This window comes from Mytilus edulis, chromosome 5, assembly GCF_963676685.1.
Source record: "Mytilus edulis chromosome 5, xbMytEdul2.2, whole genome shotgun sequence".
NCBI lineage: Eukaryota > Metazoa > Mollusca > Bivalvia > Mytilida > Mytilidae > Mytilus > Mytilus edulis.
Genome location: NC_092348.1, coordinates 9,968,092 through 9,984,023, shown reverse-complemented (window position 1 = coordinate 9,984,023; position 15,932 = coordinate 9,968,092). Strand labels below are relative to the sequence as shown.

The following is a 15,932-nucleotide window of genomic DNA, read 5'->3' as shown; positions in this document are numbered from 1 at the left end:
GGACATCAAGACAGCATAAATTCCGACTGCTCTTGCAGGCGGTGAGATTAAATCTGAAGTTCGTTTCGTCAACCTTCTATTTATAATTTTCCGGTCAATGCATCGACCAATCAAAACGTTTGTTATGTTCACAGGCAATCTCGTGTTGCAGACCGCCAATACACAAATAAATATGACTTCTCTAGTAAATAAACTATGGCACTGCTGGGATTTAGATGATTACGGCTAAAACACAAGTTATTACATTAAGAAAATAAATAAGCAAATAAGGTAAACACATTATCGCATCATGTATCATTGAAATACATGCCAACCAACCGTGAATATTCTGTACGAGGTGACATTCCATCGTAAAAAATAGCGTAGCGAAAACGTAAACAAAAACAGCTGACTCGTAAAATTACTACTATAGAATATGGAGAACACGAGTACTATTAATTTAATAATACGATCACTAAATCGTAACAATACACACATTAAACGGAGTTTGAATACAATTGTGAAATGAGGAAATGCATACGTTTACTTTTGGTATACCTTTTCTTCACGTATTATTGGATGGGATCGTGACCATTTGCAGGTTGACTAATGTCATTGTCTGATGTAATATTTACCAGAACAGAAAGTAACACGTGTTAGCAGAATTTTGTAAGTTAATCTTAGATACAGGATATCTTTTTAATCTGGGTATGAACATTTTGTTTGGTGGTTCTTTATTCTTTTTTTCTTGTATCCATTTTCAACATTCAACATTCGATTTCAATATTCAACATTCAACATTCAATTTTTTTTTTCTTGTATCCATTTTCAACATTCAACATTCGATTTCACCATTCAACATTCGATTTCAATATTCAACATTCGATTTCAATATTCAACATTCAACATTCATTTTTTTCCTTTTTTTTCTTGTATCCATTTTCAACATTCAACATTCAACAATCGATTTCACCATTCAACATTCAACATTCGATTTCAATATTCAACATTCAACATTGAAAATGGATACAAGAAAAAAAAATGAATTTTCAATGTTGAATGTTGAATATTGAACCAACTTGACATCCGTATTTTTAGGACTTTTTAGCATATACAGCTTAGACAACCTATTCGGGTGTAGAAAATTGTTCCTGTATGTAATTGAAGAATTAAAATGAAACAAAAGATTGTTCGTCTCAATAAAAAAAAACTACATGCCCTCCATGCCTAAGTATGATTGATGTATTCAGAAGATATTCGTCCATTAACATGCTATTGCCGTTCACTTCGCTTTAATTCTGAGTAATTCAAGAAAACATCTTTTCACTACTGCACTTATTGTGCAATTTATGTAACATATGATGTTTATTTTATTAACATAATTTCTAACAACAAACAATCCAGGGATTATAAAGGGGAATTTATTGTTGTTTTTTGTTTAAATATAAATGAAAAATGATGTAGGTATCCTTGACGATTTTAAGTACACAACGTAGTTGTAAAACTAATATGTTCATTGCAAATATGGAAGAAAATTAATGAAGTCAACTTCGTTGTCCTTCAGGTTAAGGTTAGGTATTCAACATCCGTATTAGATAGAATTGTTATGAAACAATCAAGGTGTGTTTTAGCAGGTGTATTTAACTACCAGAGGTAAGTTTTCTTATTTTTATTTTGTATGAACTGACGTCATTCGTTTGTAAAAATATTGTACAGGCATAAAAGACAATCAAATACTAAGGGATTTGTTATTTTTTCTATATTGTTTTCCTTTCTGTAAAAGTCTAAAGCTTTAATAATGTTAACTAAAAGAACGATTGAAGATATTCTGCTAAAAATATAACTAAGACCAATGACGGTGCTTTATAAATAAAGGCAACAGTAGTATACCGCTGTTTAAAAGTGATAAATCGATTGAGAGAAAACAATTTCGGGCCACAAACTAAAACTGAGGGAAACACTTCAATCACAATAGGAAAACAATGAAACAACAGAAACACTGAAGTGCAACAAAAACAATCGTTGATGCAACACACAGAGAAACAAACTATAAGATAACAACTGCCATTTTTCTGACTTCTTCAAAGCAAACTCTCACCGAAATCCCCCCAAAAAACAAAAACAATAACAAAATGAAAATAAAAACAAATACAAAACAAAACAAAACGAAAACAATGTTGGAGGAGACATATAAGAATGTCTAATCTTATTTCAAGTTTTTAATTCAAGTGAACATAAAAAATTTTCAAAGTACAATAGAGATACGTTTTCGCAGCTAAAAAATATACCAATAGCGATGTACTGAAATTCCCAAAGATGCAAACATGTCGCCAATGTGTCCAGGGGTCGTAAGTTCGTTCAAGATCATACATAATCAAATTAGAAGATACAACACTAGTTTTAAAGACGCACTGAAACTTTTTTTAAAAACATCCTTACCCCACCCAGCAACGAACAAATAAAAATAATAACTACAGCCTGCCACCAGTCATATCGACGGTCTATACCTGAAGAATGCTACTCTCGGACACTTAACAGTTCACACTGTTATCCACAACAAGACCTAAAGGTAAAACAAAACACCTGTTGTCCAGAAACACAGTCTTTTAACTATTTTTTGCTTATCTCACCTTGTTTCAAGAATGGAGCAACATTTGTGGACGAGACCTTATGATTGAACTAAATTAAAGCATAGTACGATAATAACGATAAGAATTATTTGCTTCTTTTTTTTTTGGAATGCTGAAAAGTTGTGTTAAGACTTAAGATTTGTATAGGTAGGTGAATTCCAACGACCTTCCGTGGCTATGTCCTTGAATATTTACTACTTATCAGTTTATAAGTTTAATATACTGCTTGAATAATGACATGCGTTAGTTATAATGTAAACAGTTGTACAAATTTATGAGTTTTGTTTAAATCAACTATTAATTATAATGTTTACTTTAAATTTCTTATTTCATCTTTCGTTGTAGCTAAAAGTGATAAAAAGAAAACCTCTTGAAGGAAAAGAATCCAAAGAACAGATGTATCAAATCATGATTTTAGTTTTCTTCAGTGGATATCAGTGTCTTGGGCAAGCAAGAGGTGACAATGAAAACACATTTGGAAATTTTTCAAAATCGATCAATGAAATGACATTTGATACGGAATCAAATGAAACAATGACAACTGCATTACCACAAACTTTTTCAAATGTCAAAAATCCAGACTTTAAAATTTTTTCAAGAAATGGAACTTCATCTAATTCGATCACATTGAATATTACTAATGCAAATGATACAGCTATTTTACATTTTGTTCCATTTACCTGGCGCCATATTTGTTCGGCTGAATTGGAACAGACCAGTTCATTTAATGTGTCTATATCGTGCTTTGTCGGCAAAAATGATACTTTGAGATTTAAAACATTTCGTAACTTTAGTAATAATACTATAAAATTTGACGAAAACGTGCGTTTTACCCTTTTAATAACTTGTGAAGATGGTGGAGAAATTTCACTGCCACAATTTGCCAGAGCAAGACTGTTACGTTCCCTGACCGTATTTGGATGCAAATTATTAGATTATGTTTCCGAGGCAACAGATCACTCGATCGATCTTATTCCAGATCACTCGGAAAAGTATGCCTTAATTAACTGCCAAGTTATTCTTGAACAGCAGGACTTTATTGACAGTTTTAGAAATAAAGAAGAATCAAAGACACACCGATGTGGACCGACAAATGCAACTGAGATAATACTAAGAAATGTAACTAACGTATTTCTAAAAATAGAAAACATAACAGAGTACCCACCGGAAGGAGTTATCAGTAAGTCGGCGATAAGCCATCGGATCCATCATATGAAAAATTCTATATCATGTATTTATAAAAATCTTTTGTATTATGAAAAAAGTTATGCACCAGATATGGCGAGATGGACTTTACTCAAAATATTTCAATCCTCAGCTTATGAAAGTATTCAAGTTTTTAACTTCTCATTTGGTGGTCTCGTTGATATTCCATCAAATTTCAGGGAATGGCGAGTACCTTATCAACATCTTAAATACGTCGATTTAACCCATAACAAAATAACAGACATTGGAGATATAGCGAATCATGCAAGTCAATCGGAGGATTCAAGTAATGGAACTATAGACTTGCGACACAACCAAATAAAAACAGTATCTGTAAAAGACATTGGGCCATTGATGCAATACGATTTGTTAACTGTTGACATAAGAGATAATCCATTTGACTGTATTTGTGAAATGAAAGAATTCGTGGAATTCATGAAATTGAAATTTTACCTAGTTCCACCAAAATACCACTATCTTTCAAACCTTACATGTGAAACACCAAAAGCTGTACACGGAGAAAAGATTATAGATTTATCGTTGGAACAAATTGGCTGCGAAATAAGAAAAACATCATTTTTAGAAGGTCCTGTTATAGTTCTTAGTGTTTTCATCATTGTTTTTACCGTAGCTACAATTCTAGGAATTCGGTACAGAAAAGAAATTGTCATTCTGACATATACAAGGTTCAACATTTTGTTACCATGCCGTCAGAAGGGAGTCGACATAGACAAACAGTACGATGCCTTTATTGCATACAGCGAGGCAGATACTACCTGGGTTGTTCATACTCTATCAAAGCGTCTAGAAAACCCTGACAATCCACAGCGATTTAGTCTCTGTTTGCATCATAGAGATTTTATGGTTGGAGCAGCGATATCTGACAACATCATTTACAGTGTCGAAAATAGTCGACATACAGTCATCATTGTTTCCAAACATTTTCTTAAAAGTGAATGGTGTCGTATGGAATTCAGAACAGCTTTACACCAAAGTCTGCTTGAAAAGAAACGGCATTTGATCATTGTTTTGCTGGAGGACATTCCGGCTAATGACATAGAGCCCGAACTTAAAAGGTGTATGCAGACATTGACATACGTCAAAACAGATGATAGATGGTTTTGGGACAAACTAGTTTACGCGTTATCTGACTGGTCGAAAAAATCGCATTCCAAAACAGATATTGCAAATTTAAAATTAGAAGAATTAGAGAATGGTAATAAACCTACTACATGAGATTCACAAAAACAGTTTATCTGACGATGTAGGAGATCGAACCGAACCGAAGTCCTATCGGAAGAGGCAAATCTCCTAACTTAAATGAGAGATTAACTGAGATGACAAACAATGAAATATGCACCAGTTTGTCCAAACGGTAGAAAAAGTTGAAATAAATACAAACTGGCGATATCATCACAAGTGATCATTCGGTTCAGTTTTCTATGTAGTCAAATCACAACTATACCAATAACAGCAGTGACTTTATTGTAAGGTATATGATCTAATGTTTGACGACAAATAAACATCAAATCTATTATATTGCGTACATGCAACATATTGCTAACACCCACATAAATATGTACCTAACACTCTTGTGTAAGTTGTTAACTCTTAAACGGTTACTTGCTACACAAAAGCTTGCCAATTGTAAACATGGTAAAGACTTACTTCAGACATGATATTGGCGTGTCAGAAAATACTCAGTCATGGTTTTATTCAGAGTAACTAAAACTCGTTGACAAAGACATCTGGAGTTACAAAAAAGTTATATTGTAGTAAATGGAACCATTTGTCCCGATACGCAGCGGTTTTTTTACAATTTGAATTTTCTTGCAGCTTGCAATCTTTGATAATATGATAACGATATTAAGGAATACATATTATTCGTGTGCTATCAAAATATATACAATTGTTTAAGAAAGGAATGTACATATATATGATATATATGAATGGGCTGTTTTCAGCTCTTTGACCGGGGTGTTGTCTCTTTGACCCAGTTCCCATTTCTATTTTCAATTTTTACTTATTTTATAAATGAAAATAACGTCTTAAAGTTCTGTTCTTCAAAAGGTTTACCGTTGTGTCGCAAACTTCCACAACTTGTTATTTAATAGTGATGTAAGTTAACAGTTTAATTAAGAAAAAATGCATATTCAGCTTATACAGATATATTACAAAGATATCTACCCTGGAATAGTTTTTCATACGACAGCAATCTCAATTATTAGATGCACTTTTTTTAACGATAATGTAAAACGATGTATGAGTTGAAATCTTTTTTTACAAATCTCGCTAATGAACTACATATACATGCTACCATGTAATACATTACAGATTTCAGATACGTTTGTATGATAAAGCTTTTATTAAATTAATATGCTAACATTTGTTTATTTTTTTTCAATATCAATTATACACAAACAATTCTAAAGTTAACGGCTGTGTAATATTAAGTCTTCAGTAAACACATATGTACCGTACTAGTTAGCCTTATTCCGCTCAATTTATATATATACTAGTCAACAAAAGAAACGATACACGACTTTGAAATAAAATTTATCAAAAAGTATTAAATATAAAACAAAATGAAATACACTATTTTAAAAAGCTTTCATGTGCAATGAATGCACATGTGATAATGAAAATCAAAACTTGTCGGAAAGTATCTAAATTCCCTGTAAACGACTATAGGGTGCAAATAAGTTTTGCGGAAAGTTGAATAAAAAATCGACACGTAATTTGCTAAGTACTTAATAAAATTTCAACTTTGTTTAAAAATATTCAATATGCTAATCAAGTTGTGTTTCATGTTGTAACTAATAGGTTGAAATATTGTTTTTTCAAATTTTTGAAAAAAAGTGTTTTTTTGAAATCTAAAAAAATGCAAAAATTTTTTTTTTTATTTTTGTCTCAAATCAATGCTTTGGATATGAAAACAACACACAGTAAATTTGGAACATTTGGGAATAGTTTTAAGATTGTGACCGCTTTTTGAATATCACTTTACACATACTGTCTATGGTAAATCAGTTGATAATGTATACATTTTAACGATTTCTCGTGGGGCAACAAACTTTGGTAAACAAATAAACGAAGAAAGAAACTGTATGGTTTTTAAAAACAAATCGATGGCAAACATTGTCTTTACCTTTAAATGAGAGGTTGGCATCATTAGTTGAAACTTCTGTTTTTCAAATTGTCGTTTTATGTAAATTTTGTAAAAAACAAAAAAAATCGTCAAAAAACGTCACGAAAGCAAAAAAAAAATTTTTTTAAACGGATTTATATTTCCATAATGATTAAGTATTACTACCTTCTATATTGGTCCTATAAACGGAAAACTTTATCTTAAATTTGAAAAAAACGTCTTGTATCGTTTCTTTTGTTGACAAGTATATATATATATTCAAACTCAATTTTCACCAAGTTGTACCCAATAAAAAGAAAATTAATAGATTATCTCAAAGGTTGAATTTAATGAACATATATGGTAATTGGACATTTGTCCGACGGTACAATCCATGTTCAGAGAGATGCCAGTAATGCTATCTGGGATATGTTAAAAACGAAACTTAATTCTTCGTGTTTGAACTGTGCAACACTGTCTGAAGCTGAACAGAAAGCCTTACAGTGATAAATGTTGCTAAATGAAGAATGATTAATGTTCCAATCACCTCAGTCAAAATTGTTTAGTTCCTGGTGATTTCATCCCCTTAGTTGTCAGTAATTCAGTTTTATATGAGAGTCATCTGCATAGTCTTTTTTTTTTTATTGATATCCATCTGAATTTTTTTTTTATTGATATCCATCTAAACATTGTAAATAAATCAACACATAAATTAAGAAATGGTATGTTTAAAACCCTGTCATAACTGAAGGACTGAATTATAAGCGCTGACGATACCTTCATGGACTGACAGATTACCTGGACCCGAATTGAAGCAATGCTAGATAATTATACCAGTTTTTAAAAGCTAATAAATTTTAAAGGAGATAACCGGCCCTTTACTGAAAGCAGTTTGAATTTAAGTAAACACTGTATATGAACCATTTTGAAATCACCACAATAAATATTCAATGGTGTTGTCTAAATTAAGCATTCCACTTTTATGTAATATATTTTCAAGAAATATCTCATTTTTACAAATTCCTGCTAGCCTTGTTTCAGAAGATAGCATGAGTAAATTGGTTCAGGTGATAAAATAATATCACTTGGCAATTCACGAAGGGAACGATATCACTAGCCAATCTTCCTGAAATATACAAGGACTAGTAATCATCATTAAAAGAGAATTGATTCGTTTTTGATGCGTTTTGTTATTTGATTTTGCCATACGATTATGGACTTTCCGAATTGATTTTCCTCTGAGTTCAGTATTTTTGTGATTTTTACTTTTTTTTGAAAACAGAAATACCAAACTCCAAGGTAAATTAAAAAAAAAATGGAAAGTCCATAAACTTTAACAAAAACATCCACCAATGTGTACACATACTTGATGCAATTCATTATACTACATACTAGAGAAAGGAAATATAGACGATTTTTATTACAATATATCTACATAGTATCGCTAATCAGATACTGATAAAAAATCAGCAGTCGAACCTTTAGATTTAACTATTGAAGTTGTTGTAGTAGTATTACTCTTCACTAAATTCTCAGCGTAGACTGTATAAACAGACATTTCAGCGGTTTCTTTTGACCTCATTGTTTTGAATTTGCCATTTTTTCTACGAAGTAAATGTGTCATGTTTAATCGTATGTTCATTATAAACTTGACCACATGAACGCAGTCAGTTCCAATAACAAAACCAAGAATAGCTAATAGTATAAAAACACCAGCGCTGCCGATTGCCACGGCTGATGGTCTCATGTCGAATACTGTCGTTGTGGAATACATCGCACTAGTTCTTTTGTTGTATTTAATAGATGCAAGAGGCGTACTGTTATATGATGAAAGGGTATGTACAATAGTCCCTGAAACGAACAGGACTGAAATATTATTGGTATGTACAAAAGTCCCCGAAACGAAGAGGACTGAAATATTATTGGTATGTACAAAAGTCCCTCAAACAAAGAGGACTTAACTATTATTGGTATGTACAATAGTCCCTAAAACAAAGAGGACTGAACTATTATTGGTATGTACAATAGTCCCTGAAACGAAGAGGACTGAAATATTATTGGTATGTACAAAAGTCCCTGAAACAAAGATGACTGAACTATTATTGGTATGTACAATATTCCCTGAAACAAAGAGGACCGAACTATTATTGGTATGTACAATAGTCCCTGAAACAAAGAGGACTGAATTATTATTGGTATGTACAATAGTCCCTGAAACAAAGAGGACTGAACTATTATTGGTATGTACAATAGTCCCTGAAACAAAGAGGACTGAATTATTATTGGTATGTACAATAGTCCCTGAAACAAAGAGGACTGAACTATTATTGGTATGTACAATAGTCTCTGAAACAAAGAGGACTGAACTATTATTGGTATGTAAAATAGTCTCTGAAACAAAGAGAATTGAAATTTTATTGTTATGTACAATAGTCCCTGAAACAAAGAGGATTGAACTATTATTTAGATCTGTTAAAGCCTTCAGAATAATATTAAATGATATAGAATGTTTAGATTAAGATTTTTCTCAAAGTATATCTACATACATAGATAAAATTAAAAAATGCGAAAGCGATGGGTGAGGTTGTTAGGTTTGTTATATGGCTTTTTGTGCTTCTTCGTTTAATATTTGTTTATTTTTGTTGTGATTAAGTTGCTTGTGGTACTTGTACGTCCTGTCATTATTGTATGTGATATTCTCGTATTCTTGTCTTTCGTTTTTGCTGAAGGTCTTTGTCTGTATGCCTTTCAGTGTTACTTCGATGCATGTGGTATAGCTTTGTGTTACAACATCCCGTTATTGTGCTATTGTAAAACTATTGTTCTTTGTCTTTCATTTTTGCTTTGTGCTTTGTCTATATGCTTTTTTTATGTTTCTTTGTTACCTATATGACTTGGCTATGTACTTATACATCCCGTCATTGTGTTATTGTACTAAAGCAAATTTGTGTATTCTTGTAATTATTTTTTGCTGATATGCTGGTCTATATGCAATTTTGTGCTTCTTTGTAACATATTTGTTTGTATTTGTAGTGATTAAGATTATAACACAATGTTGACTGCTGTGCATTTGACATTTGTGCCTATTATGTCTGTTTGTTTTGTTCATGCATCGTTTTAAATATAATGGAATTTGACGCGACTGTCGTACAAGTGAGGGGTTTAGCTAGCTATAAAACCAGTTTCAATCCACGATTTTGTTCATATTAACATGCCTGTACCAAGTCAGGAATATGCCAGTTGTTATCCATTCGTTTGATGTGTTTGAGCTTTTGATTTGGCCATTTGATAAGGGACTTTCCGTTTTGAATTTCCATCGAAGTTCAGTATTTTTTGTAATTTTACTTTTTACTTTTTTAATGTGTTAAAACTTATATCAAATTAGTATGTGACTGATTGATTAGTGATTGGTTATCATCTATAAGTTTGATGTATAGGTACCTTTGCTGGTGGAATATAATTATCCGAGGGTACTATAAGCGCAGAAGTATTTTGGTACTGGCATTATTTATAACAAACCTTGCTGAAATTTTCCGTTTTTAAGTTTTGAAATGATAAACAAATTTAATTTTAAATTTCCTCCGGCAAAGTGGACCCTAAATGGAATTGGCCATTTTATTTTTGGGTCCTTTTTGTCCATATAGCTCTACAATTGTTTTGGTTCTAACACATCCTTAGCTTTCAAATATTCGGCTTCGAGAGTTCCTCAGTAAGGCCTATCTAGAAAGGGGCTTTGGGACATGAAATTTTTCAATGAGTTGTTTTCACTTTTAAATATTTACAAGCAATGTTTGACAATTATTATTAGTAGTTATCTATTATTTGTAGTCATTTATTATTAGTAGTTATCCTTACGCTGCTATGATTTAAGAATAGTTTACAAATTAACGTATGGTTTACAAAATAGTTTACGAATTGAATATTTTCTTTCTGATAAGCTATTTACCACTTTTAATCCTATTAGATATAACACTATCTACAGTTAAAGTCATATGAAACGAGTGACTGATGAAAAATAATGTTTATCCATCTCTTAAACCAATGCATGTATATATCATAAACTTAGTTTTCTTTGCATTTCTTACGTATTTTTTTATGTCTCTGTCTATTATGATTTAACAAACATGGCAGCTAATTAATTGTCGTATTTTGAAGCCGTAGTTTACCGATTGTCACCTTAATGTAAACAACCAACATAGAAGCATGAATATCGATCACGTGTATAATATGTACAATCAGATAATAGTTTATTTCAATGACATATCCATGTGTATTGCGATCACCGGAACTTTACGAGAAGGGTCACACTTAGGTCACTTGCATTCGGAAAATATTTTAATTGCTTCCTTGTAGCCAGCAATTAAAAAAGTGTAACCTTCTCCTAAATGTGAACAAATTAAAGAATTTCCTTTAAAAAAAAGTATATGTACATACGTTTTATAATAAAAACTATTCATTTAGTTAAAGAAAACATATGCATCATTTGTTTAATTTTCGGTTTATATGACTATAAGGAAATGACTCTTATGTAATTTGCTCACAATTTCGACTTAAATCATCTATCATAAATACCAGGTTTAAATTTTGTATACCAAACTATTCACTTACAAGATAATCTGTTCCGGGAAATGAAAATCATTTGGAAAATTTAAATGCTATTATTGTACTAAAATGGATTTTAATTGTTTTTATAATTACGTAATCGTGCCGGATGTAAACGTGTAATTGCTTTGATGGACTAGATTAAACTTTCTGTCAGTTATATTATAATTAATCTGATAACGTGTTTGCGATCGTATTAGAATTTGTATTTGTTTTTTAATTTTTTATATGGATTGACGTTTTCAATGGACATGTTTTTAAATGGCATTTTGATGAAGGAATACCAATTGAAAACATTCATATTGTGAAAAGATAAACTGGTCTGAAGGACGATTGGAAATTTTAAGAACCGTTACCCACTCATTGTGGTACTTGCGTAATATGTTTTCAAAATTACAGTATTGTTTACTTAATTAGCCTTTGTTACAAAATTATTAAAATTATTCTGAATCAAGGAATGTATTTGCTTCGTGAGAAGTGCCGACCCCATGCCCATCTTTTGCTATACTTTATGTTTTATTTTGGGTTAAACCAACTCTTCAACTTTGAATCAATTGCGGATTGCATATATGTTTTGACCTCAAGCATATCTGAGTAGACATTAATTGTCGAAATGCGCATTTGGTGCAGTACAAATGGTAACGTTAATGTTAAATCATATGTAACCTTACGTAACCAAATAATGTTCCTGAATAATGCGCAAACAACCAAGCCACTTTCTTCATTATCTCACAAACATATATAATTGTTAAGTGTAGTAGCTCTCAAACTTTCTGATTGGTTTCAACCCCGAATTGAGTACCATGTTATGCCGAGCGTAACATACTAATGTATGTGTCATATATAAGTATATGGAATAGACAATTGTCTATCCCTGACTTAGAACATTTGTCTTTGTTCTACTATTAATATTACGTTTTAGTGTTTGGTCGGTTTTCGGTGATATCCATTTGACGTGGCTCAGTCAATGTGTTGTTTGTATCATCTTTTTGCTGTTGTGTTTTGTACGTGTGACGTTTTGTGTTTTTTAGTACATATGAAATGGCTTTGTAATTTTTAACATCCCGCCATTATGTTATTTTCTATTACAATGCCATTATGTTATTGTTCTATTATAATTTTGAAAATATTTTAAACGACAAAATTATGTTATATCTCTTCCTGTGTGACGTTTACATTCTGACGCCAAACATGCGACTCTTCACTAGAGTTGTTGTGAACCTTGCCATTCGGTCACATATTTCAATCATTTATGGGTTGATTTAAAATACATATATAAGTAATATATATTATGGAATATGATGCGGCTGACGTACAAATGAATGGTTTAGCGCTATAAAACCAGGTTCAATCCACAATTTTCTGTATTTGAAAATGCCTGTACCAAGTATAAAAATTAACTGGTAGCTCCCTCAGATGTCACTATAGTAAGATGAAAAGTATGGTTTGTATAATCACCTTACAACAAGCATGAATATATATGACATGTAATATTATGTTATAAATTATCCTTATTATCTTTACAGTTCAATCAGTCAATCAGAAATACTGTCAAGGTGACAACAGTGCTCCAGGGCAGTTGTAACTCAATTTTTATTAAAACAAAATCAAACGACATATAAACTATAAAACATGTCTCTACTGTGAACATATTTTTCAACTCAAATAACCCCTGCTTCTTACAATTACATACATTGTTCACAATTAAGAATTATGAATTCCAACAATTTCATAGTTCGAATTTTTAAAGAGGAACAATTTGACCAGTGTCTCGATTGCCACTATTATATTTTACGAATATGCATATATTTTTACCATGATTACCATTAACGTAATAGGACATTTGTTTTTCCATTCGCTTGATGTATTTGAACGATAGCTGTTGCCTTTGGATTAGGAAATTTTCTATTAAAATTTTCCTTTTAGTTCGATATTATAGTTTTTAAATTCTTACCATAAAAATCTAAATCATTATGTTACGCTGATGTTTGAAATACACAAAATAGCCGCTAATCAGCGAAATAATATAAGTATTTCCAATCCCCCCCCCCCCAAAAAAAAAAAGAAACATAGTTCCAAAACACAAAGTTGGAAAGTTGAATGAAAATTATTATATTCAATCTTACAATCCGAAATTTAAGAAACTCCGCAAATAGTTTAACATCCTGTCTTCTATAGCTAACCATAAGTGCGACGAACTTAATGTTTTTAAATATATACAAAGGTGAAGGTCGTGTATGTACAGTGTACCGGTGTTACGAACATATATCAACTTAGTACATCAACGATCAAGGCCAAAGCCCCGTATGTACATTGAACCTATGTCTATCATTTTCTTTAAATTAATTTCTGCTAACACAATTGTTGAGTGATGAGATTAATTGGAATTAATACTTGATTCATCATACGAGATATAGACATTATTCATCTCTGAATGACAAAAAACAAAATATTTTACGTGCGAACAAATAATATTAATATATTATATATTTTTGTACGCGCGTAGAAACGGACAACACGTTGTGTGTCTGTACCAAGTAAAGCTATACGTTCTATGTTTTCCTAATTTGTACGCCTGCCTTTTAGAATGCGTCGGACCCTATGATTGTGTTTGTGTATTGTAAAATCTAAACATGGTTGCACGTCTTAAATTAGACATTAGACAGCTGTGTAAAACAAATTTTAAAAATTGGTTGGAAAGGCTTAATTCATTTATTGAAAAAAACACAGAAGCAACTTACTTAAAACCAAAAGATGTATTAATAAAGGCAACAGTAGTATACCGCTGTTCGAAATTCAGAAATCGGTAGAGAAAAAAAAACCAAATCCGGGTTACAAACTAAAACTGAGGGAAACATTTCAAATATAAGAGAACTACGACACAACAGAAACACAACATTAAAAAGTAGCACACACATAAACGAACTATTATATAACAATGGTCATTTTTCCTGACTTGGTACAGGGCATTTTAAGAAAAAAAATTGTGGGTTGAACCTGATTTTGTGGCATGCCAAACTTCCTACTTAAGTGGCAATGTTAATTATAACATTAAAATGACAACATTACATGACAGTACTACAATACAAATAAATGGGATAAAATATAGGAAAGAAAAACAAACGAATAATCGCCAACGAAAGGTACCAGGTTGAAACTTAATACGCCAGAGGCGCGCCACGTCCACACAAGACTAACCAGCGACGCTTTGATGAAAAAAATATTGAAAGCCAAACAAGTACAAAGTTGAAGATTACTGAGGACCAAAAGTTCCAAAAGGTTGTGACCAATACGGCCAGGGTAATCCGCCTGGGACAAGAACATCCTTATCAATTAGAATAATTAATACTTTTGCAAACAGTAAATTTTAAATGACTATATAATATATATACATGATTAAACTGAAGTGGTGACTAGCTGCAGAATAAAAACGGATACATTACAATACACAGTCGTGTTAACCAAAGCCATTACAACGCATGCACAAAGTACAAAGTGACGTCACATTTGAATTTTAAAACGAGTTCCTAAAATTAAGAAAGAATTTGGATGAAATTCAAAATTAGATTTGTATGACTTATCTAACATTTATTAATAACAGTGAAAATTACAATACTAATTAATATCAAATTGTAGTAGTAATTAGATAATTAACTGTATTATATAGCTATGTCGTGTGTTTCTTCTGAATCAAACTGTAAACCAAATATCGTGTAAATTTCGTTGATCCAAACTTAAATCAAATAAATGAACTGGATGATTTATTATCTTAACCATAACACAAGAATACAACAGAAAAAACAATATACAAAACCAATTTCAAGGTACTCGTAGCTATTTCAAACTAATCATATATTATGTTTATGCATAACAAAGTATGAATACTTACATTATCAAACGGATTAAATGTTAAAAAGAAATTATGTAGACCAAGAAAACCATGACTTTGTGCAAACATAAAAGCGCATAGTACCGAATGAATGTAAATGTGAGACCATATATTTTTTTCTTAACTGAATAGTACGGTATGATTTACTTTATCGCTATTTTACAAAATTTTCCTTTGATCTTGCTGACTGTAATTTTCCTTTCTCAGCGAGTCGAGTGAAATATAAATTATTGCTAGACACTAAGGGTGCAAGTGGCGTTGCTAATGAAATTGACATGAAATTGACAACGTCGTCATAGGTAAAATAGCGATAAACAGATTATCATTGGTAACTCAACTCGATTGCTTTTCTCTCTTTCGCCGTACCGGTTTAAGCGAGAAAATCAATCTCGTTGAGATGATCAACGATAATCTATAATTATTAGAAATAAATATTATGTTAGTATCGATCGATAAAACATTATTATTCAACAGCCTTACTATGGTGTTGAAACTAAAT

The 15,932-nt window shown here is 31.5% G+C and overlaps 1 protein-coding gene and 1 long non-coding RNA gene across 2 annotated transcripts; one reads left to right on the top strand and one right to left on the bottom strand.

Annotated features, from left to right (window-relative positions):
- The first annotated feature begins 1,462 nt into the window (after positions 1-1,462).
- Positions 1,463-6,199, top strand: LOC139522922 (uncharacterized). Its single transcript, XM_071316556.1, has 2 exons — positions 1,463-1,632; positions 2,955-6,199. The coding sequence occupies exon 2, from the start codon at positions 3,006-3,008 to the stop codon at positions 5,049-5,051; it is 2,046 nt and encodes a 681-aa protein (XP_071172657.1). The 5' UTR covers positions 1,463-1,632; positions 2,955-3,005; the 3' UTR covers positions 5,052-6,199.
- A 2,144-nt stretch (positions 6,200-8,343) lies between these two features.
- LOC139522920 (uncharacterized) lies at positions 8,344-13,736 on the bottom strand. Its single transcript, XR_011664525.1, has 2 exons — positions 13,671-13,736; positions 8,344-8,793 (listed from the first exon to the last, which is right to left on the bottom strand). It is a non-coding gene; the product is annotated as an uncharacterized lncRNA (long non-coding RNA).
- Positions 13,737-15,932: the final 2,196 nt, after the last annotated feature.

What these genes read in the sequence shown, in the direction of transcription:
- LOC139522922 (XM_071316556.1), top strand. Translation starts at nt 3,006, where the DNA reads ATGTATCAAATCATGATTTTAGTTTTCTTCAGTGGATATCAGTGTCTT.